At 41.8% G+C, this 27439-nt stretch overlaps 1 protein-coding gene across 1 annotated transcript; it reads left to right on the forward strand.

Annotated features, from left to right (window-relative positions):
* The first annotated feature begins 622 nt into the window (after positions 1-622).
* Positions 623-12857, forward strand: LOC149313185 (placenta-specific gene 8 protein-like). Its single transcript, XM_089527118.1, has 5 exons — positions 623-670; positions 4650-4769; positions 10352-10476; positions 10716-10824; positions 12573-12857. The coding sequence occupies exons 2-4, from the start codon at positions 4661-4663 to the stop codon at positions 10818-10820; spliced, it is 339 nt and encodes a 112-aa protein (XP_089383244.1). The 5' UTR covers positions 623-670; positions 4650-4660; the 3' UTR covers positions 10821-10824; positions 12573-12857.
* The last annotated feature ends 14582 nt before the right edge of the window (positions 12858-27439 follow it).

The following is a 27439-nucleotide window of genomic DNA, read 5'->3' on the forward strand; positions in this document are numbered from 1 at the left end:
CACAATTTTTCACCCTGGTAAAATTCCAGCGCTTCCCATAATTAGAGGGCATGTCGCTGCAAGACAGTGGAAATTTTTCACTCCCGGCCAGGGAAATCTTCACCTGCTGAATTTCTGCCTATAAGGCACAGAAGCTTTTCCACAAACAACAGGGGGTGGGGGGGAGAGGCCCAGGCAAGGTTTATTTTAATATTGTGCTTGGACTAAGCATTAAACATTGCAGTCCAAATACTGTTTCCTTTTAGATGCAAACCCCACCAAGAGTGGTGGGATTTACTTACAAGTAAAGGTGCACCATTCTTTTCCAATGAAACTTCTCCAGGAAAGGAGTTAAGTCTCTATGCAATACTCATCTATTTCCTGGTTCATACAAAACTCATTAATTTTCTGGTAATATAGTAAAGGGACTTTTTCTTTCTGCATGAATAACAGCTGACTCTCTTCATTGCACAAGAGTTGTACGATAGTCCTTTTATTGTGTGGTTACAAGCTGCTTCAGTTAAGAGAGAGCAGTTATCGGCTGAATGACTTTGACCTCAACTTCTTCCTTGTATGCAACAGCCAATCACCGATCCTGGAAAGCTACAAAGGTTTGCAGGTTCAATAAGAGATCTCTATAGTTACTTTGGACACCAGTTAAAAGAGTTCTCTGCCTCCTTCCAAGCACTTGGTAAGTATATGTATGGATACAATGGATGTCTCCAACTTAATATTACAAGTTGGTCTTATGGATATATTTAAAAGTATTTAAGAACTGTCTCAGAGATCTCCAAGGAAAGAAGATTATAATAATAAATCTTAATTTCAGAAACCTGCAAGTTAAAAGCAGGACTTGTTTCACGGAAAGAAAGTTTATGGACCCTGATGATTTTACAGTCAGAAGATTGCAGTTTTTCAGTTTTTTCAAAATTGTGTCTGTGCTTTTTAGTTCTTAGAGTACCTGTCAGTTTTGTTTACTTTGATTTTATTTTGTAGTCTTCTTTCTTTATGTTTTTTTTTTAAAGTTTTATGATGTGTTTTATGAATTTATGGTCTTAATCTTATTATTGGTGCCAAGGAGGATAGGGTCATTGAGTCCGCTGGAATTACCTCCATGTCAACTCATCAACAGACTTCTAGGGTATTTTGTATGGTTTACCTCTACTTTACCACTTTAATAACTTTGGCTATTGGGCAGGGCAAAAATGACACAAACAAGTAAACTGCTATTCCAAATTGGCAACTCATATGTTTTACAAATTATTGATTGCCTGATGTTTCTGTTACTGTATATTCTACCTGAATAAGTTCAACATTTGCTAAATTTGAAAGGTGTTGGGAGGAGGCCCTACATTCTAAAAAGAAATATAGACAGTACTATCCACAGAAGAAATAGGATATGAGATCAAATGCAGTTTTATGGCATTAAGGCGTCAGAGGAAGAAACTGGAAAAACCACCTCTGAGTATTCCTTACCTAAGAAAACCCTATGAAATTCATGTGGTCTCCATGAATTGACAGGTGACTTGAAGGCACACACATACAATGCTAAGGGAGAGGGAAACAGTGGAGAGAAATCTACATTCTGAGTAAAGATGAAGCAGTTATCTAATCTATTATAATCAAATCACACTGAGGTTCCTGTCCATTGTTTGGCATGGATCAAAATGTTAATTGCACTAATTGCTCTAGAGACAGTTATTATTTGGGATATATTTATTTGAAACAAAGACACATTTTTAAAAAACATAATGTACCAGGTGCATCAGCATTGTAGAATTTATAGGCAGACAGAGAGAAAGATAAGATGTGGACAAAGTACAATCCTTCCAGTATTGTTAAACTGTAACTTTCATCATCCCTCACCACTGGTTGCGCTGCCTCAGATTTATGGAAACTATATTCATATCTAGAGAGCAGGGGTTAGAAAGGTGTGGCCCATGGGCCACACATGGCATCCAGGGCCCTGAAGGTTAAACAAATGCCAAAAAATAGAAATGATTTGCTCTGAAATGTCCAAAAATTAACTCTAGGGTAGTGGAAAGCATTTCTACCATGTTCAAAGTCCCCCCTGAATTCCCAGGGGTCAAAATATAATTTTGCAAAATTTTACAATTAGGCCTGTTCTTTATTGCTTTACAGAAACAATGATAATACATTATTATTGATGATCATTGATTATATTATTGATGATACTGAGTCACTTCCCTCACAATTCTGCTATTTGCATTAGCTTTTAGTGGTTCCTTTTTCGTTCATGTCTCCTCTGACTGTGAGCTATGGGAAGGGGCTGTGCTTTCTTAGCTTTGTTGCATAGGGACCATCATTTTTTAGATGGACAAATGTAGAAAGAGGAAACAGGGTTTGTATGTAAGGGTAGCTCCAAGCTTTAAGGCATTGGTGGAAAGAGTTAGCTCTGGATCTACTGGCAGATGTTTGAGTGAGATGTAGATCAAAGCAGATTTCTGGATCCCAATTTTTTTTATCACAAAAGTTTCCAACCTTATTAAGTTCCAGCCTTACTAGACCCACAGGCCACATATGATGCTCATCATAAGCATCTCACATGTGCTCATCATCATGATGCTGATTGTGAGATAACTGATACTTATGGTTCACACACGCTCTAACATTGCACAGATGAAAACTGGGACACGTGGCCGAGCAACGTGAGAGTGTGGTCAAGATGGTAAAAATGAGGGAGAACCCACAAGCTAGGAAAGGCCGCAGCAGTTTGTGTTTGCCTGAGTCTACAAGGAAGGACACAGTTCTGCCCTATGTCAACTTCTACTGAATTAATGAGTGCAAATTACTTTTGCACTTTGAACTCAGTTGGTAGCAACTGAAGTAAATTGAGGTTGAATGGGAAAAGTAAAAGGAGGAGAGAGAAACTGGGACATTTCGAAAGCAGCTGAAAAAGTGGGAAAGAGAGCCAGTGTGGTGTAGTGGTTTGAGGGTTCAGACTATAGAGATCAGGGTTCGAATCCTTCCATGAGCATGAAAAACCACTGAGTGACCTTGGGCAAGTCACACACTCTCAGACTCAGAGGATGCCCAACCTTCTGAAGAAGGTTGCCAAGAAAGCCTGATGATAACCATCATTCCAACCAACCTATGTTCGGAAATGACTTGAACACATACAACAACAACAACAACAACAGCGGTTTGAGCATTGGACTGGGATTCTGGAGGCTAGGGTTTGCATTCCTGATCAAGCATGGAAACTCACTGGGTGACCTTGGGCACATCACATGCTCTCAGCCCCCAAAATCCCTGTGATAGGTTCACCTTTGGGCCACCGTAAGTCAGAAATGTCTTGAAAGCACACAACTGCTACAACAATTGGGACTATCTCTGCCAAATTAGGACAGTTGGAGGATATGAGTTCAGAGACCATATGGAGACATGTTTTCTACAGGTATATAGCTGCTACATAAGTGAAACTGGAGCAGACTTCTTCACTTTTAATGGATGTGTATAAGAGTATTTTTGCAAGTGTTACTTGTTATCCTGTTGCATTATAAGCAAGCGTGCTGAAATACCTTCTGCACAACTCTTAAAGTTACAGGAGCCTTCACTAGTTTTCAGTCTGGCAACCCTAATAAGCACAAATTAAAGCCGTTTTCTCCTGGCTCAAAGAACTATAAGAAGGGAAAACAGATATTGTGCATCAGGAGTTAATTCCTAGACCACAGACAGAGCTGGCAAATGGAGGTTAAGTGTCAATCTCAAATGCAGTGAGATTGATTCAGAGTTTAGGAAGTTGCTTTCAGCATTGATTCCTGTTACTTGTTACAACATTTGAAAAATAACCATTGATGTTCCTCATTGCACCACTGAGTATCTGAAACACCATATCTCCTAATATGAGCCTGCTGGGGTTTTTAGACCTTCAGGGGAAGGCTTTCTTTAGGGCTGCATCCTCACTGCAGAAATAATCTAGTTTGACACCACTTTAACTGCCATGGCTCAGTGCTATAGAATTCTGGGGAGTGTAGTTTTGTGAGACATTTAGCCTTCTCTGTCAGAGAGCTTAGTTGCAGCCTTAGTCAAAGGTAGTTTTCTGCTTTCTAGATGACCATTAACCATCTTGTCTCATTCAGAAAAAAATCCAAATGGGAAGTGGCCAAACATCCACTTCTGGTTTCTAGGGATAAGAGCTGGGGTTACAATAAAACTACAATTCCTTGAGATGTTTGGCAACAGCAAATGATTTCCATTCCCCTTTAAAAATTGGAGTGGGAAAGCTTTGAGTCCCCTCAACAATCCCTGAGGGTTGCATGTGAACCAAAGGCCAAACTTTGTCTACTCCGGTCTACCAGGTGCAATTCAGTAGATAGAACAATAATTACAAAATACTTGTAGACTAAAATCTGACATCTGTAGGAATATCTGGAGAGCCGTGTTTCACATTCCTGCCCTAAACTGACCTGAAATACATTGTGTGTGTTGTTTGCCTTCAAGTCATTTCAGACTTATGGGTCTTCATGCTCAAGCCGAGATTCAAACCTTGCTCTCCAGAGTCATGCTCCAAAGCTCAGCCCACTAAACCACACTGACTCATCTGAAGTACATCACTTGTATTATATTATTATAACTTTCAGTTGCCACTTCCTTTTGTTATGTTGGATTGTTCTTTAAAATCCTCTCATTTCTCTCCATTGAAACAGCAGCCTCCAAAATGAACACTCAGCCAGTGATCATGAGTCAGCCACAGGTTGTGGTTGTCCAGCATCAAAGCCCCCAGTGGCAGACCGACTTATTCGACTGCTTTAGTGACTGTGGAGTGTGTGAGTACTTTGCTGTTATTGTTGATTGCCCTCAAACTGACTTTTACTTTTGGCAACTGATTCTCTTCCTGTCTACTTTCTTCACTGTCCAGTTTTCACAACCATACATAGAATCTGGAAATATGCTGACATGGAGCATCCTATCATTAGTATTCAATGATACAGCTTTATATTTTCAGGCTCTTGTCAAGTTCCTTCATAGCTTCCCTTCCAATTTCAAGGCTGCATCCACGTTGCAGAAATAATCAGGTTTGACAGCACTTTAACTACCATAGCTCAATACTATAGAATTTGGGAAATTATAGTTTTGTGAGACATTTGGCCTGCTTTGTCATAGAATCATAGAGTTGGAAGAGACCACAAGGGCCATCCAGTCCAACCCCCTGCCATGCAGGAAATCCAAATCAAAGCATCCCCAACAGATGGCCATCCAGCCTCTGCTTAAAGACCTCCAAGGAAGGAGACTCCACTACACTCCGAGGAAGGAGTTTGTTCCACTGTCGAATAGCCCTTACTCTCAGGAAGTTCTTCCTAATGTTGAGGTGGAATCTCTTTTCCTGTAGCTTGCATCCATTGTTCCAGGTCCTGTTCTCTGGAGCAGCAGAAAACAAGCTTGCTCCCTCCTCAATGTGACATCCTTTCAAATATTTAAACAGGGCTATCATATCACCTCTTAACCTTCTCTTCTCCAGGCTAAACATCCCCAGCTCCCCGAGTCGTTCCTCATAGGGCAAGGTTTCCAGACCTTTCACCATTTTAGTCGCCCTCCTCTGGACACGCTCCAGTTTCTCAATGTACTTTTTGAATTGTGGTGCCCAGAACTGGACACAATATTCCAGGTGGGGCCTGACCAGAGCAGAATACAGTGGCACTATTACTTCTCTTGATCTAGACACTATACTTTTATTGATGCAGCCTAGAATTGCATTGGCCTTTTTATGCCGCATCACACTGTTGACTCATGTTCAACTTATGGTCTACTTGGACTCCTAGATCTCTTTCACATGTACTTTCATTCAGCAATGTGTCTCCCATCCTATATCTGTGCATTTCATTTTTCTGCCCTAAGTGCAGTACCTTACATTTCTCTGTGTTAAATTTCATTTTGTTAGCTTTGGCCCAGCTTTCTAGTCTATTCAGATCATTTTGAATGTTGGTCCTGTCCTCTGGAGTATTAACTATTCCTCCTAATTTGGTGTCATCTGCAAATTTGATAAGTGTGCTCCCAATTCTGTCATCCAGGTCATTGATAAAGATGTTGAATAACACTGGGCCCAGGACAGAGCCCTGTGGGACCCCACTGTCACTTCCCTCCAGGAGGAAAAAGAGCCATTGTTGAGCACCCTTTGGGTTCGGCCGGTCAACCAATTACAGATCCATTTAACAGTTACTTTGTCTAGCCCACATTTTACAAGCTTGTTTGCAAGAATATCATGGGAAACCTTGTCAAAGGCCTTACTGAAATCAAGATATACTATATCCACAGCATTCCCTTCATCTACCAAGCTGGTAATTTTACCAAAGAAAGAGATCAGATTTGTCTGGCATGACTTGTTTCTCTGAAACCCATGTTGACTTTTTGTGATTATGGCATTGCTTTCTAGATGTTCACAGACTCTCTGTTTAATGATCTGCTCTAGAATCTTTCCTGGTATTGATGTCAGACTGACTGGACAATAATTGTCGGGATCCTCTTTTTTCCCCTTTTTGAAGATGGGGACAACGTTTGCCCTCCTCCAGTCTGCTGGGACTTCTCCTGTTCTCCAGGAGTTCTCAAAGGTTATTGCCAATGGCTCCGATATTACATTTGCCAGTTCTTTTAATACCCTTGGATGTAGTTCATCTGGTCCTGGAGACTTATATTCATTTAGATTAACAAGGTATTCCTCTACTATCTCTTTACTTATTCTGTGCTGAAATTCTCCTGTTCTGTCCTCTGTCAGAGAACTCTGGTACCACAATACACTACAAATCCCAGAATTCTGTAGCATGGAGCCATCATGTTAAAAAAGTGTCAAACTGGATTATTTCTGCAGTGCAGATGCAGCCCTAGACCTCTTCTGATTTCTTGACTGCAGTCTCCATTCTGATTACTGACTGAGCCAAGGTATGGAAAATCATGTATTATTTCAATGTCTTCATCATCTGCTTTAAAGTTATGTAAGTCATTTATAGTCATTGTTTTTGCTTTCTTCATGTTATATTATAAAGCTGTCTTTGCCTTCTCCCTTTATTTTTTACCTTCCAAGTCTCTGCTTTTTCCTCCTTGTACTAGCTGTGTAAATATTTGACTGCAGAGCTACCTGCTCTATCCTTGTTGAGACTTGAATTCATGATGCACCAAACATCTTTCCAACTCGGAAATTTTTTATGAATGTAATAATTCCTGCTTTCAATGCATGGCTTAGATGTTGACTAAAGGAAGGACTTATTGGGTTGGGAGTGCAAGGATCAATATGTACTCTTGGCATACAGATATCATATTTTTATGTTTTATGAACCAATACCAGTCAAACAATGAGCCTATCAATTCCCAGCTCTTTCAACCATGTTTGGTTGTATATGTACGCAATGAGGGAAGGGCAGTATCTGCACAATTAAAAAGCTGTAGACTGGTTTCGGGTCAGATACAGAACTTTGTGGGAAGTTACTTTTTTAGACTACAAGCATAGCCAAGCTAGCTAGGGATGCTGAGACTACCAATCCAAAAAAGTAACTTTTCCAAACTCTGGATTTTATGATTATCACTACAATCTACAACAGCCTTCTCCAACCTGGTACCCTTCAATGGCTTGGACTGGAGCCTCAGAACTCCCAGAACACATGGATTGTTGAGGGATTCTGGGTAATATAGTCCAATGCATCCAGAATGTGTCAGGCTAAGGTTGATCTGCACTTAATACTATGGTTAGGAATGTGTGAATTTAGGTCCACCCAAAAGTTATTATGACAGCATACAACCCCTCTTACTAGCATTCAATGTGAGTTCAGTGACAACAGTAAAGTCATGCTCCCACCACAACTTCCATTTTAATGTTTTTTGGAAGAATGGGAAGAATTCCATCCTGTCTCATCAGGCTTTGATTTCTTGGTGTTTGTGGACAGAAGAGTAATCAGCCATGTCAAAGAATATTAGGAGCTAGAGCAGTGCCAGTCAAAGTGGTGGTCCATAGATTGATGTTGGTTCTCAAGCCATCAGAAGCCTGGGAACTTCTCAGGAACAAAACAAAGAATTGTAAACAATGATCATAAATAGAGTGGCCAAAATGAAAACTGGAAAGGGTTTCTGCTCCTTGACGTTGGTGTAGAACAATGCTTCTCAGGCTGTCTTAAGTTGGGGACTAGCAATTACAGAGAATGACACCAAATTTGTGCCCACTGGGTACTACAGTTTCTTTCTTTCCTAGAAATGTGCCAGGGCCTACCAGCCAAAAGCTCTGGGACCCACCCCTGCCCAGAGCCCACCATTTTAAGTAACACTGGTGTAGAAAAGGGCTTTTCAGCAGGCTCTGCCATGGAGATCCATTGTCCTGTTTACCTCTATTGAGGACAGCACAGCAGGGAAGTATACAAAGGAGTAGTCCAGAGTCTGTTATAAAGGTCACAGCAAAAGGCAGAGGCAGAAGTGTAGTCACAAGGCAAGTCCAGACATCAGATAACCAGTCATAAACCAGATAGCAAGGAACAACCAGGTTGCTGGCTACAAAGAATCTCAGCAGCTGGCGTCTTTTAAAAGGCCTCTGCATCTCTCAGCTGAAACCTATTAGCTCTCCTCTTGGCTTCTAGCCTGGAAGAACGCCTCAAAGACTCCTTGACCTGTCTTCACTCCACAAGTCCTAGCACCTGCAGCATAGGGTGTACTGAGTCCGTTTCTCCCTCTGTAGCTTCATGAACTGCAGCTTCCTGAGCTGCAACATCCTGAGCCTCCTCTGAGACTGCAGATCCAGGTAACCCCAGATCTGTCCCTGCCTCAGCCTCCTCCATGACTTAAGAGTCCGAGTGTTCTGCCTGTGCCCAGGGCAGTCCATGACACCCATTGCGTGACCTTGGAGAGGTTACACTCTCTCTCAGCCTCAGAGGAAGGCAAAGGTAAATTTGCTCTGAACAAGAGGGTGGCCATAAGTCAGAAATGACTTGAAGGCACAAAGCAACAGAACATGACACATTTTCACACAATGAAGTAACAAGCAACACCTGCTGAAATTCCCTCTTCTATGCAACTGTTAACCCTCTCCAGGTTTCAATCTGGCAACCCTAGTCATAGATTAGGTACCAGTCCCAGCATATTTGGGGAAAAGATTGACTGTCCCCCACTTCAATAGTTTAAGCAGCGCTGGATTGAAGTATAGAAAACAGAATGGGATTATCAGAGCTGTTTAGCTGTAATGAAAGGCCTACTAGGAAAGACAGGACAGTGATGTATAACATTGTGTAGGGACAGATACAGTGGATAGAAACATGTTTTTCTCACTCTGCCATAATACTAGAACCTGCTTCATCCAGTGCAGCTGAGTTCAGTGGTAGGTAGGGCTGCCAGAGTCAATGGAGTGCAAACTACTTTTACACTTTGAACTGAGTTTGCAACAATTGAAGTAAACTGAGGGAAAGCAAAGGGAGAAAGTGGGAGGAGAGAGAAACTGGAACATTTTAAAAGCAGTTTGAAAAGTGGGACAGCAGAGGATTAGCCAGGATTGTCCTTGCCAAATCAGGACATTAGGAGGATATGAAAGTGTGCCGCAGTAATGTTACAAAGATGATGTTACAAGAAGCAGCCATTGATGATGCCATATGCACATCAACCACAGTTGTATTAAGTATACCATTTAAAGTAAAAACAACAACACCCCAAAAACAACACCCATGTCTAACAAATGATAAAACTATATAAGCACACATTTTTTAAGGGAGTGCTCTCACCTGAGATAATTCTCCCTCACCCTCAGGACTGAAGAAAAGGGACTAGGCTTTGAGATATGGCAACTCTATTCCCATCCCCTGCTGAGACCTGGTATTAAAATGGGTGCTTGTTAAGTCTTATAACTTATATCCATTTGGATACACCTTATCCTATGAAGTTTGTTGTTCTGGGATGAATTGGGGGTCATCCCCTTGAAGATGACTCTACTCTGAGTTTCATTTCAGACTTTAAAGACACTATCCATGGTGCTAAAGGGTTGGGCACCTTGGATAGCAACTGTAATGTCTGAGGAAATAGACTCAAGTCTACGAAAGCTCATGCTACCAGCTTCTTTCTTTCAGTTAGTCTCAAAGATGCTGCAAGATCCCTTTGTATACTCCTTTAAAGTCGATATGCAAACCTGGACCAGATTCATCATCCTACCAAGGCGGAAGCCATCAGCTGCCACTGCTTCCAGCATCAGCCTATATGGCTTAGACTACCATTTGTTGGGAAACACAAGCAGGAGGGTGCTATAACAAACATCTCCTGTTTGTGGATTTCGCATAGATATCTGCTTGGCCACTGTGGAACAGAATACTCAAGCTAGACAGCAGATTTCATCTTAACACCACTCTCTCCTTGGCATTGCCCTTTTCATGGTCTCCTCTGTCTCTGTCTCTAGGCCTCTGTGGAACATTTCTCTTTCTGTGTTTGGGCTGCCAAGTTGCTTCAGATATGGATGAATGCTGCCTCTGTGGTCCCACCATGGCAATGCGGTCTGTCTACCGGACAAAATATGGAATCCCTGTAAGTAAATATTCTAAATTTACTGTCTTCTATTACTCAAGTCCATACACAAAAGTGACATTTTATATGCCTAACTGAAGTACGGCTTGTGAAACTCAAATGTTAGAAATAACTTAAAAGCACATAACAACAAACACAAATGGGCTCATATCTATTTTTAGTATCTGTGTCCTCAAGAGCTCACATTTGTTCCCTAGACCAATTTTTAAGACTTCCAAAATTTGTTTTCTGTTTAACAGGGATCCCTCTTGGGGGACTATTTTGCTGTCTGTTGCTGCCCTCATTGTTCGCTTTGCCAGCTGAAGAGAGACATCAACAAAAGGAAGGACATGGGGATTTTCTAGGAAGGTTGGTATTATTTAATTTATTTATTTCCTGTCTTTTTCCTAATTCAGGATTCAAAGCGGTTTGCAACAACAACAACAAAATTAAAATCTGACTTTGAACTATCAGTAGGATAACAAATATTAGCACAAATATTAGTGTAAGCTATTCAAGATCTGAGGTTCATTTGTCCAGTTGTCGTAAAAACAATAAACAAACAAACCAGGCAAAGAGAAAGAAGTGGTGATGAGAAAGGATTTGCTCTTAAAGATATTGAAGCCCAAATGTGTATACAACACACAACTTTAAGTGCAGGGTAACCAAAGATCCTCACTGCAAAGGAGGACAATGCACCACAAAATGGAGGACACTGTAGGAAAATGGAGACATGACCAAATAAAACCATAAAACACTTATATAAATATAAATTCATGCTTCTTAGTCATGTCCCAAATGGAGGACATCATGGAATTCCACCTGGACAGAAGGTTGAAAGGTGGGAGATGTCCTGGAAAAGAAGGACATCTGGCCTCCCTGTTTAAGTAGCATCTACAAGGTCCTATAGGAAGCAGCAGCTGGGCAGCTGGGTTTACTTTCATGCCAGGGAACTAACACAAATTGGTGTCTCCAAGTTGCCTTCTCTTACAAGCGTCTTACCCTCTAATAATGGGGAGGGGGGGAAGCTTAAAATTAAGGTTAAGTTTTAAAGCTTAAATTTTTGACAATATTTTAAATATGCTTTTAGCCCATTTAAATTAAGAGAGGCAATGTGGGTGTAGTGGTGTGAGTGTTGGACTAGGAGTCCATGAGAACAGGGTTTGAATGCCCACTTGGCCCAGAAAATACTGCGGGTGACTTTGGGCAAATTGTACTTGCTCAGCCTTAGAAGAAAGCAATAAAAATGGCAAACCTCTTTGTATGAAAAGCTTACCAAGCAGGGGGCCACACCAGGTGAAACCCTAAAAGGGGGTAACACCACTGCTCCCTAAACATCTGTTTTTGGCAGACATGGGCTGTGGCATTCATCTGCATCCCTAAGACTGAAGAGATGGTGTGAGTGAAGTCAGGCTGAGTAAGAAGAGAAAAGAGAGGCCCCAGGTTTTTTAAAATTAGAATTTAATTTTTTTAAGTACTTTTGAAGTTTTCTTTAAAAACATCAGTTCTTAGCAAATTATCACTTCAACCACATAAAACAATATACATGGAAATACATTTGGGCTGTGTGTGTGATACTGTAATTTAATGCTATAATTTTAATTTTGCTACTTGTTTGTCACAACTATTGCTATTACATCCAGTGATATATAGGAATTATGATTTGTGAGTATCATTAGTACAAAAAGCACTACTAAGGATTCAGTCTGGTGTGGTATGAGAGGAGGTCAATGGTGGAGTGACACCAGGAGTGTACACTGGGTGACGCCAAGGCAAGTAATGCCACTGTTATCAAGAAAAGCCTATGCTGAAGTCCCCATAGGTCAGAAGTTATGAAGGCATACAACAAAAACTGTTGAAATTATTTCTTACTGTTTATATTGTTGATTTTTTAAAACTGATTTTATTTGACTCTGCCTGAGATCTTATGATATAGTGTAGGATATAAAGTTTTAAATAAATTAATAAATACGTAAATTTCTATTATTCATATTTATATTCATCTTTCACTTTTATGTCAGAAGGTCCCTCTGCACCAAAACAGATTGAACAATTGTCCAAGAAAATACTCTAAATGTTTTGCCTTCTCTGATGTTTGGGTTATCCTTCTCTTTCAGAGCTATTCAGCACAACTGTATCCCAAAGTCTCTTATTTACTTCCAGTTCAACGTCATCCTCTGTACCTAATTTTCTGAGAGACACCATTTGTTTCAGTGGAAAAGAAAAGGCAAGGGAAAATGCTTGTGGACCTTTCAAAATGTATTTTTATATTGTGTAATTTTGTTACTAAAAATATAATTGTGTAAATTTGTTAAAGAAAAATTGTTTAATAAGAATAAGAAATAATGGTGAGCTGCTTAGCTACCTGTAATAAAAATGGAGATGTTCTGTGCTTCAAATTTAATTTTGCACGAAGCAAAAGCAATATTTCTTGGAATGTCTTCTCTGTGCACTGCGGTTGCATGCATCTGATATTGCAATGGGTCAAGAAATTTCAAAAAATGTACCGTCTAAGCATAGTTGCTGCCACCATTTTGTCTTTTAGGGCAGAGATTGGGGTGGGGAGGATAGTAGAAGAAACCCACATTGGCCAGTCAACTTATAGCTATTGGTACACATGGTGTATTATGGAAGTGCATTGCAGGCTGTCTCAAGTTGTGGGTTTTTTTACCGGCCAAGACAGAGACCGGTTGGACTATGACTCTGGAGACCAGGGTTCAAATCCCTGCTTGGCCATGAAAACCAACTGGGTGACCCTGGATAAATCACACACTCTCAGCCTGAGAGGGAGGCAAAAACAAAGCTCCTCTTAACACATTTTCCCAAGAAAACCCTGTGATAGGCTTGCCTTAGGGTCGCCATAGCTAGCATGGTGTAGTGGTCTAAGTGTTGATCAACAATTCTGGAGATCAGGGTTCAATTCCCTGCTCAAGCATAAATCCCCACTGGATGATCTTGGGCAAATCACACTCTCTCAGCTCAGAGGATGGCAATAGCAACACCCCTACCCCCCAGCCTGAAGACATTTGCCAAGAAAACCCTATAACAGGTTCACCTTAGGGTTGTCATAAGTCAAAAATGACTTGGAGGCACACAATAACAACAAATCAGAAACACCTTGAAGGCAGTCAGCAACAAGGGGGCAGGACCATATTTGTGCCATATTATTATTGTTGCTCACATGCATGTTATTAGCTGCCCTCAAGTTGGTTCTGACTCATGGTGACCCTGTGGATGAGACATCTCCAAGAATCTCTGTTCTCCACTGCCTTGCCCAGATTCTGCAAGCCTTTGCCTATAACCCTCCTGATCGAGTCTATCCATCTGATTTGTGGCCTTCCTCTCTTTCTTTAATTTCTTCTACCCTCTACCTTTCCTAGCATTATTGTTTTGTCTAGTGATCCGTGCCTTTTCATGATGTGGCCAAAGTACAATAGCCTCAATTTGATCATCTTAGCTTCCAAGGAGAGCCCTGGCCTTATCTGTTCAAGAACCCATTTGTTTGTTTTCTTGGCTGTCCATGGGATCCTTAGTCCTCTTCTCCAGCACCACATGTCAAATGAGTTGATTTTCTTTCTGTCTGCTTCCTCCACTGCCCAGCTCTCACATCCGTACATGGGGGTGATGGGGGATACAATGGCCTGGATGATTCTGACTTTAGTGCTCAGTTGTATGTCTTTGCTCTTCTGTATCTTTTCCAGTTCTTTCTTAACTCCCCTTCCCATTCCTAGGCTTCTTCTTATTTCTTGACTGCAGCTTCCATCCTGGGTCAATATTTGATCCTAGATAGGGGAATTCTTTAACTATTTCAATGTATCCTACCCTACGATATACTATGGCAGAACAATAGGGCAGAAATTACTACTACTACCACATCAGCCTGGGGTAGTTGTTTGACTGTTGGAGTACAACTCTAGAGGTTTGGGTTCAAATCCCTACTGAGCCATTGAAATCCACTTTAAAATTGAAATTGACTTCAATGTACACAAACACCATCATCCTTCCGTATATTTAATCTAAAAAAAAACACCATGTGTATATGATAAGTTAGATTCAAAAGCCACACAAATAAAGATTATCATGTCAATATTTTGCAAAAATTATTTTGCTTGTGCAAGTAATTGTAAAAGGAAATTGTGATGGTTATTTTGGAAAAGAAACATTCACAGGAGATGAATCCACTGCAGAGACACTACTGCCATCTGGTGGCTACAGTATGAGCCATCCAACCAGTATACAGTATTCTGTTGAGTTTTGTTGTGCCTTTAAATCAATTCTGGTTTATGGTGACCCTATCAAATCTTTTCTTGGCAAGAGTTAGTCAGAGGAGGTGTGCCTTTGTGCCTTTGTCTTCCTCTAAGGATGTGAGAGAGAGAGAGAGAGAGAGAGAGAGTGACTTGCCTAAGGTTACCTAATGCTGTTCCGTGGCTGAGCAGGGATTTGCATCTTGGTATCCTGGAGTTCTAACCCAGTAGTCAAACCACTACACTGCATTGTTGTTACCCAAAATGCAAAGGTCCTGAGAGGGCAGCCACAATCAATATACAAAGGTAGGGTTGCCCTAAGTCAGGAGCTCCAAACCGGGACAAATGTAGGACAAATGTAGGGCAACATTTTCAAATGTAGGACACATTTTTAACAAAATGGAGGACGTGCAAAAAAATTGAGGATTTTTAAAAAATGTTAATATAAATGCATGTTTTTTAAGCATGATCAAAATGGAGGACATTTTGGCATTATTCCTAGACAGATGGCAGAAATGTATTTGCCCTCGGGTTCAACTTTACTTCTCAGAAGTGTGTACTTGGTCAAGGGACTGTGGTTTTTCTTCACTGAGCATGAGTTTGTAAAAATTACAGCAAGTTACACTGGCCGTGCCTCAGAGGCTTGTTGATATCAATATCACCACCATCATCATCACTATGGCCTGTTACAGACTGCCAAAATAAAGCTGCTTCAGGTCTCTTTGGAGGTATGCTGTTTAAATGATGCATGCATCCTAAGAGTCCGGAAGCTGCACCAAAGCTGCACTCCAGTGCTTAGGAATGGAGTGTGGCTTTGGAGCAACCTCCAGACTCATAGGACCCATGCATCATTTAAATAGCATACCTCCAAAGAGACCCGAAGCAGCTTTATTTTGGCAGTCTGTAACAGGCCTATAATTGTCCAAGAAAGGCAGACTTGTTAGCATTCAAAGTGCCATAAATACACAGAAAATGCACTTCCATACATTTAATAATAAAAAATAATGGGGGGAAAATAAAAAACAAGACAGGGGTGTATATATTTCATAATAAAAATTAATGTAATAAAATAAAACAAGCAATAATAAAAATTAATAAAATAAAACAAGCAATAATAAAAATTAATGAAATAAAATAAAACAAGCAATAATAAAAATTAAAGAAATAAAATAAAACAAGCAATAATAAAAATTAAAGAAATAAAATAAAACAAGCAATAATAAAAATTAAAGAAATAAAATAAAACAAGCAATAATAAAAATTAATGAAATAAAATAAAACAAGCAATAATAAAAATTAATGAAATAAAATAAAACAAGCAATAATAAAAATTAATGAAATAAAATAAAACAAGCAATAATAAAAATTAAAGAAATAAAAAAATGAAAAGCAATAATAAAAATTAATAAAATAAAATAAAATAACTATTTTATATTTTTAAAAATAATTTAAAAACCCCAAAAAACGAAGGCAGACCTAATGGCCACTGACTCAGCTCTCCTCCTCCTCCTCCTCCTCCTCCTCCTCCTCCGGCCCAATTCTGCCCTGGCCCCTTCAAGGCACCCTTCCTCCTCTTCCTCCTACTCTCCTCCTCCTCTCCTCCGCCCCAATTCTGCCCTGGCCCCTTCAAGGCACCCTTCCTCCGGCTCCTTCCTCCTCCTACTCCTCCTCCTCCTTTCCTCCCCTCCTCCTCCTTAGGATGGCTGGCACGCATGTGCGTGCGGAAGGAAGCGGGGCAGGCGCGCGCGCTGCCACTGTCCCCTGCTGAGGCCTGGGCGGCGCGCACCAAGGAGCCCGTCCTCTTTGGCCAGCTGGCCAATGGCTGGCTGGCCAAAGCTAGGGACGAGCTCCTGTTATGGAGCCCCGTGCGCGCGCGCATGGGTGGGCAAGCCCTGACACGGCGGCGGCGCTTCTGCCGCCGAGGAGGAGGAGGAAGGCGGAGCCGGAGGAGGAGGTGGGTTGGCGCTGCCCAGCCCACCACTAAGAGGAGGAGGAGGTGGGTTGGCGCCGCAGCCAGCCGTATTAGCGGCAGCGGCTATGGCCGCAGGAGGAGCGGACCCCGAACCGGGAACAAGGCGTGGGGGCCCCCCAAACCGGACCGTGACCGTGAGGGGCCCCCCAAAAGCGTGATTGTCACGGGGGCCGCCGGGTTATGGCATCCCTAAGGGGAAATTTAATTAGCTCAAATGACAAATGCAAGAGGGCTTTGAGTAACTAAAAAGCCAGGGTCAGACCTATGTTCAACAGTTTGTTGAAACAAAAAGAATCACTAGTCACCCAAGAACATTCACTCACTCCCAGGACTAGCAATATAAAGCAATATAAATCTGATAGCAATTTAGAGGGTTTAGCAGAGGGCAATACTTTACCGGTGCATGATTCTGGCTCAGCATGCAGCCTCGGACCTGGACTGGCTTGCATGTGCCAAGGAGTCATGGGAGAAACAGACAGAGTAGCTGTCTGACCTCAAGCAAGACCAAATTGGTACTGCCCAAGTGGGTATATATATAGGGCACTTGAATGGATTTTCTGGATGAGAGAATGAGCAAGAAGATTGAGAATCACCTGGTCATCCATGCAGATGTCCCTAGACAAAGGAATATGGTAGTTCTCCTGGAGGAATAGCAATAGCAAGTACATTTCAATACTGCTTATCAGTGAACTATCATTCCCAAAGCAGTTTACAATGTGTAAGCCAATTGCCCCCAACAAGCTGGGTACTCATTTTACTGACCTACAAAAAGATGGAAGGCTGAGTCGACCTTGGAGCCCTCCAAGATCAAACAGGATCAAGTACCAGCATTTACCCACACTGCACCACCAGGGCTCCTAAGGAAGGTACTCTTGAACTTCCGTTTTACTTGCAAACACAGATATCGCACATATCATTGTTTCCATTGATTCAGGGGCTTATGCAGATTTTGATCAATGTCAGATTCCTCTGGGCTTCATGCTAAGTGCTCCCCTGCTGAGCCTGCAGGATCTACTTATATGGTCAAAGAGGCTTCCTCTGCACTGGGGTGCTCTCAGGACTACGACCTTTTCCCCAGCCCCTTTAATATCAAATTTATATTAAATGGAGGGAGCTTGCATGGAGAGGTGATCTGTACTGTAACACTGTCTCTCCATTGATTTGACACCACCACCCTCCATCATAATGCTCTGCTTATCTTTCCTTGCTCCAGGATTCTTTCCCACCTTATATGGGAATGAGTAATTTGAAAACTACTCCTAGAGAGGATAGCATAATGGACTGAGAGTAAGGAGGAATGAGTTCATATACATCCTCCTGCAATTAGGCAAGCAACTGGTTCTCAGTCTTATTTATGGCATGATTGTGAGGACAGCATAGAATTCCCATGTAAGGTGCCCTGAGCTACATGCAGGAATGATACTGTTCTGAATAATAGTAAATAGTAAATGTGGCAATAATATTCTAAGGGAACTTAGACGCTGTTATTTTTTTTCAGGGACTATTTAATTGGCATGGGAGATGTTAACATAAACTGTGGGTAGGGAAAGGGCATTTATAATAGATCCTTCTCTCAACCTGGCACCATCTCAGTGAGAGACTACAACTTTCATCATCCCTGGATATGTTGGTCCAAAATGTTTGGTTTTGTTGTCCAGCCCATGTGGGTGTTACTAGGCTGAGAATCCTGCATGACAAAATGACCTCCTCCATAAGTAAGAAAAGGTTGGTCCCTTAATAAATGGCTTCCTGTAGGAGCATAATTGAAATTTTGCACTTAAATCACAGGATAACATAAGTTGGAAAGGAAGTCACTGACAGATTTATTTATTTTTATAGTAAAAAGAAGAGCTTTTAAAATGATCTCCAAAGCAAAAGCAGAATGTCATATGGTAAGCCAAACAGAGGGCGCTATTATAAATGCAATTCTGCTTTACTTGGCTCTTGTGGTAAGCTACTCTCCAGAGCAACACTCAACAGTAAATCATACCCAGACAAGTTCTTTGAAATGCTCTTTATTCATGTTACAAAAAAGAAAAACACAGAAAGAAAGACAAAGCAGCAACAAAGTCCTGTTCATATTGAGTGTACACAAAGGAGCAAGTAAGAGACACTGGCTTCACCTCTCCATGGAGCCAGACCCAGTAACTGGCATTGTTTTACTTCCTTATAGGACAGAGAACAATAAATGAATCACCATTACTACATTCCCACACCCCACAGTTTCTGAGCCCCCAGACAGTTGCAGGGTATGTATGCAGGCATTCAATAGATTTGACCTTTTGCCATCAGTGCATATGCATGTCAGGAAAAACTTAATCTGTTGAAATTCTGCCTGTTATACAGCTCTTGGTTGGCACAAGAGGAGTTATCTACACATTTTGTTTAGCAAAGCAACTATGTGAAAATCTCATTGACACATTCCTGATTTGTTGTTCACAGTATTTTTTAATCAGAACTGCATCTCTATGCATCTCTGCAAGTTCTGTTGCTCACATGTGTCAGCATTGCGAATAAAGATGGAGGATGCAGATGTATTTGAAACACATTTAAGACATGCAGAGTTTTATCCTGGTTTATCCCAGATCTATCTGCATCAGTTATTCACACAGCTGACAATGTGAATCTTTCAGGAAAACTAAAAACAAAACAAAACCCCTGAACAAACCCTGACTGATATCCTGGGTTTTGCAGGATTTTTGATAGCCTGCCCAAAAGAAAACCTTAATCAGATACATTCAAAATTCATATGAACAACACAAACTCAACCCGTGTTCTACCACGATTATTTACACCATTAGAGACTGAAAGAAAATGGAAAGTCTCTTCTTAAAATGGTGATAGCCTAAAACAATGTGCCATGCATAACCATGAATAGAGAAGTCAGCATAACCACCATTCTTGGGCATTCATAAAACTGATAAAAGGAAGCCATATAGTAGGGATGGCTGGGCAGATGCTATCAGACTGCAAGTCACAGCAGCACCAACCAACACAGCCAAACATTAAGAATGCTGGGAGTTGCAATCCAACATCAGGAGGGCTGCATGATTCCCAGCCCTGGTCTAGCAAAGCACATTTCCCTATTTTGATCACAGTGATTAAGTGATCAGACTGATTCTTTCTTTAATCAGACCTAGTCTTTTCTGTTGTCACACACCATAAAAAGTATGCTCATAGTGCTTGATTAATACGTTTTCCATCCATATTTTCCACCCATTTTCAAATATAGGTATATCTCACTTAATCAAGTAGATGTGTTCTTCTTTAATAGAGGGTTTTTTTTAACCAGATACCAGAAGGAAATGGAAAGTTCCTACACCACAAAAAAAGATAGCAGTTTAACATGTTTCAGCAGACTATTCAAAACCAACAATATGTACAGGTGCAAGGAAATAAACTTGTTCAGGCAAGCCTCACATAAGGAAACGAAAGCATTTTGAAACTTCTAGATACTACTTGAAGACTTCTTCCATAATGCATCCAGGGATAACCTTTTGTTTCACCAACCTCCACTTTTCTTACATTTTATATTTTGGTGGCTGGACTTACAGATCTATGATTTAAAAAAAAAAAAACGATAGAGAGCTGGGGAGAAAGATTTATCATCTCTGCCCTGTTTGCTTGCTTGCTGTTTGCATATGCTCAGTAAGGGATTCTGGAAACAGCTGCTGTTTACCTTTCTGCTGCAGGCAGGCACAAATGGCAATAGTTGGATCAACTGGAGTAGAACCCCAGTCTTTTACAATTTAAGCTTTAATGCAGTGTTTACTATAGACATGTTGCTGCAATTTGACATCAAAAATCTGTGTTCCTCCAGCCCTCTTTCACCATCCACCCAATGCTGATGGTTCTAAAATCATTTTGTAAAAAAAAGCTTTCTAGTCAGAGCCTTTGTTAACTGAGTATACAAAGAGATCTTGTTGCACCTTTGATACTAAGGAGATTATCACACTTCACTTTTCGCCTGATCAGGCACGGGCTGGGCATGGGCTTGAATGGGTGGAAATGAGTGTTATCGCACAGCAAAACACTGCCGATGCCACTGGCAGACTACAAGCCATCTTCCAGCTGAACTTAGCCTGCCCATTTTGCAAGGATGGAAAGCTTCCATACTTCAAAATCGGTGGGCTAAGCGTGGCTGGGGGATGGCTTGTAGTCTCCCGGTGGCATCGGTGGATCTTTGGTGGATAATGCTTGGCTCTGGGACTTCTGCAACACTGCAGCATCTGGCGTTGAGATAACTGGTTCCAGCACCTCTTCATATGCCTTTGCAGGACTTGATTCGTGGAATTCTTTGCCTTCCTGGCCTGGTTAGGGTGAGCTTTCCTGGATGTGAGCTTTCCTGAACATGTCGGCCACCAATTCCTCCCTTCTTCAGCCCCCGTTGCCAATTCTCAAAAACTACAAGACACCAGCTATGGTAAAATATATATATATTTATTTTAGTTATAAAAGAAGGGATATAAAATAAGGATCAAATAAAATACACTGTTACAGCACAGCTGCCGGGGGGGGGGGGGCACATCTTCACTCTCTCTCTCTCTCTCTCTCTCTCTCACACACACACACACACACAGAGAGAGAGAGAGAGAGAGAGAGAGAGCACAAAAATGGGTGTACATAATGAACAAATCAAATACTCCCACTAGCTCCCACACACACACACACACACACACACGGCACAAAAACAGGGAAGTAAATAATGGCCAAAATAATTACACCCGCTGGCTGTTCAGGCACAGCAGGGGGGGACCAGCTTCAGAAACACACACACACACAGACATAAAATAAAAATACCCACTAGCTGTTCATTCACAGCTAGTTGTGGGGGGGGGGACATCCATAGACACACAAGTACACACACAACGCATTCACACATGCGCACACACAGACAGACACATACAGAAGTGGCTGATCCACATTCTGTGCTGCTCCAAATCGTGGTTGAGTTGAGCCACAACGTGCTCCAGGGCCTCCACACGCTGCACTGCTGTAGTGGTAAAAGGAAATGTTCCAACTTCGCTCATTGTTCCCGGCTCCCATCCCCCATTATTTTTGTTAAGGTGAGGGGAACTTACCTTCCTGGTGCTGGCCCTGAAGCTGCGAGATGTGGGCTTGCGTTGCAGCTCTCTCGGCCTCCAGCTGGCCCTCAAGCTGAGCGATACGGCCAAGCAATCCCGCTCGCTCTGCCTTGGGGACAGCCTCTGGTTTAGCTGTAGGGGCTGCCTGAGGCAGGGCCTCTTCTGCAGCATCACCTGGAACAATGAACCAAAAGAAAAACAATTTAAACATCGAATGTTTAAAAGTGAATGTGTGTGTGTGTGTGTGCATCCATCCCTGTACAAACGTATATCGCCTTATCGCCATGTGTGCAGGCATATATCCACATATGCTTCTCTGCTGAAAATGTTTTGATGCATATGTAGGCACATATATTCACTGCCCACATTTAGGAAACTCATGTATATATATATATATATATATATATATATACACACACACACACACACACACACACACATACAGAGAGAGACATATGCATGCACAGGTACATAGGTAAATATGCATGCACACATGTTGTTCACATTGTTGTATCTTTCAGACAACCTATCTATCTTTCTATGTATCTATGTATATATATAGAAATTTATATATGTACATATATGTCTGTATAAGCATACACACAGTAATGTCTCCTTCTATATATGTGTACAGTAAGCATATGTAGGACTGCTCACTTCTGCTCATATGTCTCCTCTTCCTCTTACTCCACTCAGCACGCCAGAGAAGGCATCGCAGTCCACCTCATCAGGCAGAGGAGGACGCAGCCCAAGGTATGCGTATGAACATTTATTGATAAATATATAACTTACCAGTACACTCATCCATAAAGTTATATATTTATCAATAAAAGTTCATATGCCTGATGAGGCAGACTGCGATGTCTTCCCTGGCGTGCTGAGTGGGGCAAGAGGAAGAGGAAACATAAGAGCAGAAGTGAGCAGTCCTACATATGTTTACAGTAAACTTATATAGGAGATATTAGTGTGTGTGTGTGTGTGTGTGTGTGTGTGTGTATGCTTATACATATATGTACATATACTTTCATTTGTGTGTGTACAGTGATATGTTTCATTTCAACATATAAATATGCGAGGAAGTACACATACATACATGTATATTCTTGAGCGTACATATATGTATGTTTCTGCTTACATCTATAACTAGAGGTAACAATATATGTATTCCACGGTGGGGGCTTGTTGCTCACTGGGGTTTGCCCACAGGACGCCCCATGTACTAATAGTAGTGCTTTCAAATATAAATCTATATATATATGTGTGTGTGTGTGTGTATGTGTGTGTTGTGTGTGGTTGTGTGTGTGTGTGTTTGTGTTTTCCTGTGTGCGTGAATATTGAGAGCACACATTTAGGTGAAACCGCTATTTTGAGCCCACACACAGTGCAGGAATATAAGCAGAACTATAAATACATATGTCTATGTATATGAGTTGGTGTGTGTATAAATACACATCCATCCATCTATCTATACACCGGATTCATACCTTGGTCCTTCTCCTCCTCCTGTTCACGCAGTGGATTCTCCCGTGGTGGACTTTCAAGGCCAGCCCTACGATGCCTTCCCCGGCGTGCTGAGTGGAGGGAAGAAAAGAGAAGAAATAAGATCACAAATGAAGTCAAGGGCCATAACTTGGCATAGGTCATCATAGTCCAATAATGATACCGGCATGTTGAAGTGGACACTTACTAGCAGCTGCCCTCTGCTCCAGGCCTGGGCAGTCAGCTATCCTCCAGAGATGATAGAGTTCGTCATAAAACGACGGCTTGCTCTGTCTTGGAGCATCACTGTCGTAGTCGCGCATGGCGCGGTAAAAGTTGGTCCTGAGGACCTTCATCTTGGAGGACACCTGGCTTGCAGTCCTCTCGTACCCCCGGTTCCAGAGCTTACAAGCAAGCCGTTCGTAAATGTCCCTGTTGGGGTGAGAGGATGTTATCATCTAGGTCTTGGTCCCTCTCCATTATCTCAAACAGGGAGAACACCTGAGCTGAGGTCCACAGGAGCCACTGTCTGGCCATGGTTGTCCTGCCTGCACAAAGTGCCACAGTTAGCCACAGACAGAGCAGGAAGTGCCAGGGGAAAGTTTTCCCTGGCCAGCAGATGGCGCTAAGTAAAGCTCATGCTGCCAACTTCTTTCTTTCAGTCAAAGGTGCTAAATCCCTTTACTAACTAGAGAGTTTTTTGAGCTGGAACTGCGATACTGCAGGAATAAAGGAGATTGACATCACTTCCAACTTCCATGGATCAATGCATTGGAATTTTGGGATTTGTAGTTCTGTAAAATAAAAATGTGCCAAATTACTTTATTTTTGCAGTGTGGCAGCAGCCAAAGTTTCAGGTTTGGGCCTTGAAACCTTAGGACCTCGGATGTGCCTGAACTGGTAAACGTACCTGCAAAATTATTCAACCCAGAACAGCAGCCCACTTCCTGAGGCTTCACTTAATCAGGCTGATTGGAAGCTATCTGTCTGGATCCTTGTAGAAACTGTTGCTGCTTTGGGGTCTGGCCAGGTGACCAGTGTTTCTTTTTGCCTTGGACTACTTCATCAGCGGTATTAATTGTAGCCATTTCAAGTTGTGTACATCAGAAAGAATGGATCACAGAATGGGATTCCACGTGCCCTTCCTACTTCTCATTTCCACGACTGCCACATCTTTTTTCATAGTATATTGGCAGTGGCGTCACTAGGGGATGCAGAGGGTTAAAACCGCACCAGGTGACATCCTATTTTACCAAATTTTCACTTCAAACTCATGAAACCACATATACGTATATGTAAATGCATGCATACCGTGTGTATGATATTGTAATTTAAAGATATAATTTTAATTTTGCTAGTTGCTTTATGTCACAACTACAGTAGGCCCTTGGTGTCCCTGGGGGATCCATTCTGGACCCCCCTGTGGATACCAAAATCTGTGGATGCTCGCGTTCCATTGTCCCCAATAGCGGCACATGGTGTGGGATGGGAGGTGAACACACAGTTACTGCACCAGGTGACACCACTGTATATTGGATTATCTATGCTGAACAATTGTTTTTGTTGTTGTTGTTGCTGTTGTGTGTCTTCAAGTAGTTTTTGGCATATGGTGACCCTAAAGCAACCATATCATGGGGTTTTCATGGCAAGATTTGTTCAGGGTTGGGGTTTGTCTTTATCTTCCTCTGTGCCTGAGAGAGTGTGACTTGCCTAAGGTCACTCAGGGGGTTTCATGGATGAGGGGGATTTGAACCCTGGTCTCTGGAGTGATAGTCCAACACTCAAGCGACTACCCCATATTCTCTCCCCTCCACTCAATGCCAAGTGGTTCTTTTCTGAGACAAAGCAAGTGGCCATCAACCCAGACTCCATCAAACAGATGCATCCTGATTTGGTAGGAAATGGGTGAGAGGCATCCAGATGTGGGTTTGTAGGAGAAAGCTAAGTGGTGAAAAGCACTCAAACACTGAGTGCTTTTGGTTCCCGTTGTCCCTTTTCCCTTCCTCCTTATCCTTCTTTCTTCTCTTTCTCCCACACTCAGCTAACTCTAGCCATCTCCCATCTGTTTCCTCTCTTTTCTTTCACTTCACTTTCTTTTATTTTCTATCGTCCAGTTTAAAGTCACCTAAGACTTTACAGTCTTTACATTCTCTACAATCTCCTGTTGAGTTTCTGGAAGGTAAATAAAAGAAAAATGAAGACAATACAGGCAACAGGAGTTGTCTCATCACCCTGAGCACTTTAAAGTAGAGAAGTAGATTAGGAATTTTATAATCCAGGGCGAGGCAAAGTGTGGCCCTCCAAATGTTGTTAAGACTCCATCATCCATGATTCTTCACCATGGCCTACACTTGTCTGATGGGAATTGCAATCCAACAACATCTGATGGGCCACAAATCCCCCCCCCCCCCCCCCAAGATCTTGCACCTGCATTCTCTTTGTGTGATCTCCAGGCAGGAGATAATTGTTCCACTCTTCTTTAACACTGCAATAGCAATAATCTATACATAAAAGCAACAACAAAATTAATACTACCAGAGAGAGGGAGGCAGAATAAAACAGCCATTTAAAGTCATATAAAGCCATGGAATTGTAGGGTTGTAAAAGATCCTAAGAGCTTCTGGTTCAATCACCTGCCAGTGCAGGAATCGACCATTAAAGTACCCTTGAGAAGTCATAATCTAATCTCTTTTTAATAACCTTTAGTGAAGGAAAGTTTTCCACCTTCTCAGGTAGCCTATTCCCCTATAAAGCATGCTCCTTCTAATGTTAATTGGAATCTCTTTCTAGTACAGTCAACCTTTCATATCCAAGGATGTTGCCTCTTCAGTTTCAACCATCCACAGCATGAAAATGTGTTTTTTAAAAAAAATCCAAAAAGCAAACTTTGATTTTTCCATTTTATATAAGGGACGCCATTTCACTACACTATTATATATAATGGGACTTGAGCATCCACGGATTTTGGTATCCACTGGGGGGGGGGGGCAGGAACCAAACTCCAGCAGATACCAAGGGCCCAATGTAATTTCAGTTCATTGGTTTGAGTCCTACACTCTGGAGCTGCAGGAAAACAGGCTCACTTCATCTTTCCCAAGGGAGCCCTTTCAGGGTCTATCCACACTGCAGAAGTAAAACAGTTTGACACCACCTTAACTACCATGAGTGTATCTACAGAATTCTGGGATTTGTAATTTGTTGAAGAATTTCAGCCTGGTGTGTCAGAAAGCCTTGGTGCCTCACCAAATGACAAATCCCAGAATTCTGTAGGATACAGCCATAACAGTCATATGTTGTCAAACTACTTTAATTCTGATGTGTGGGTGCACCCACAGTCTTCTCCAGACTAAACATTGCCAACACCTTCAACCATTCTTGTTTGAATGTGGATTCCAGATCTCTTTACTATTTTGGTATCTTATGGTTACCATAAGTCAGAAAGGACTTGAAGGCACACAACAACAACAAATATTCTATAAGCTGTTCCAGGCAAATGAAGGAGAGGACTTTATCACACTAGCCTAGTGTCCTGCCACAATCACACTAGTTTAAGTATGGAAGCATTCAGCTTTGGCATCATTTCTTATCACTTGTTCCATCACAATAGCATTTTGGCCCTGCTTTGGCAACCCACAGTTGTGTAATCTGTTTTCCTCATTGTCAAATGCTGTCTTCTCAGAGCAATGGGGCAAAAATGATCACCATTGAGGCAATCGCCTCCCCAGGCCAACTGGGGTTCTGGGGTGATTGCTCTTGATGGTTTTCCAGGGAGCCTGAGCTGCTGGAGGGAGAGAATATGGTGTGTGTGGGGGGGAACCACAGTCTGGACAATTCACAAAAAGCTGATTGCTTTGCGGCTGATAGAGACGCAGCACCAAATAATGAACAAGCAAAATAACAGAGCATCAAAGTAACAGGAACCCTGGTGGCGCAGCGGTTAAATGCCTGTACTGCAGCCACTCACTCAAAACCATAAGGTTGTGAGTTCAATACTAGCCAGGGTTCAAGCTTGACTCAGGCTTGCATCCTGACAAGGTCGCTAAAATGAGTACCCAGCAGTTGTAAACCGCTTAGACACTGCTAGTTCAGTATGAAGCGGTATATAAATGAAGCTTACAATTCAGCACTTACTTTACTTAGTAAACCAAAGCCATAAATCCCAACTAAAGTTCATTCCCAAGCTTCAAGTCTGGCTAGAGAGTTCC

This window comes from Sceloporus occidentalis, unplaced genomic scaffold (genome assembly GCF_023333645.1).
Source record: "Sceloporus occidentalis isolate IW3139 unplaced genomic scaffold, rSceOcc1.0.p SCAF_5, whole genome shotgun sequence".
NCBI lineage: Eukaryota > Metazoa > Chordata > Lepidosauria > Squamata > Phrynosomatidae > Sceloporus > Sceloporus occidentalis.

Excerpts from the sequence above, each read along its gene's own strand:
- LOC149313185 (XM_089527118.1), top strand. The coding sequence starts at position 4,661 with ATGAACACTCAGCCAGTGATCATGAGTCAGCCACAGGTTGTGGTTGTC. Across the intron at positions 4,770-10,351 it reads CTTTAGTGACTGTGGAGTGT|GCCTCTGTGGAACATTTCTC; the intron begins GTGAGTACTTTG and ends CTCTGTCTCTAG. Across the intron at positions 10,477-10,715 it reads GGACAAAATATGGAATCCCT|GGATCCCTCTTGGGGGACTA; the intron begins GTAAGTAAATAT and ends TCTGTTTAACAG.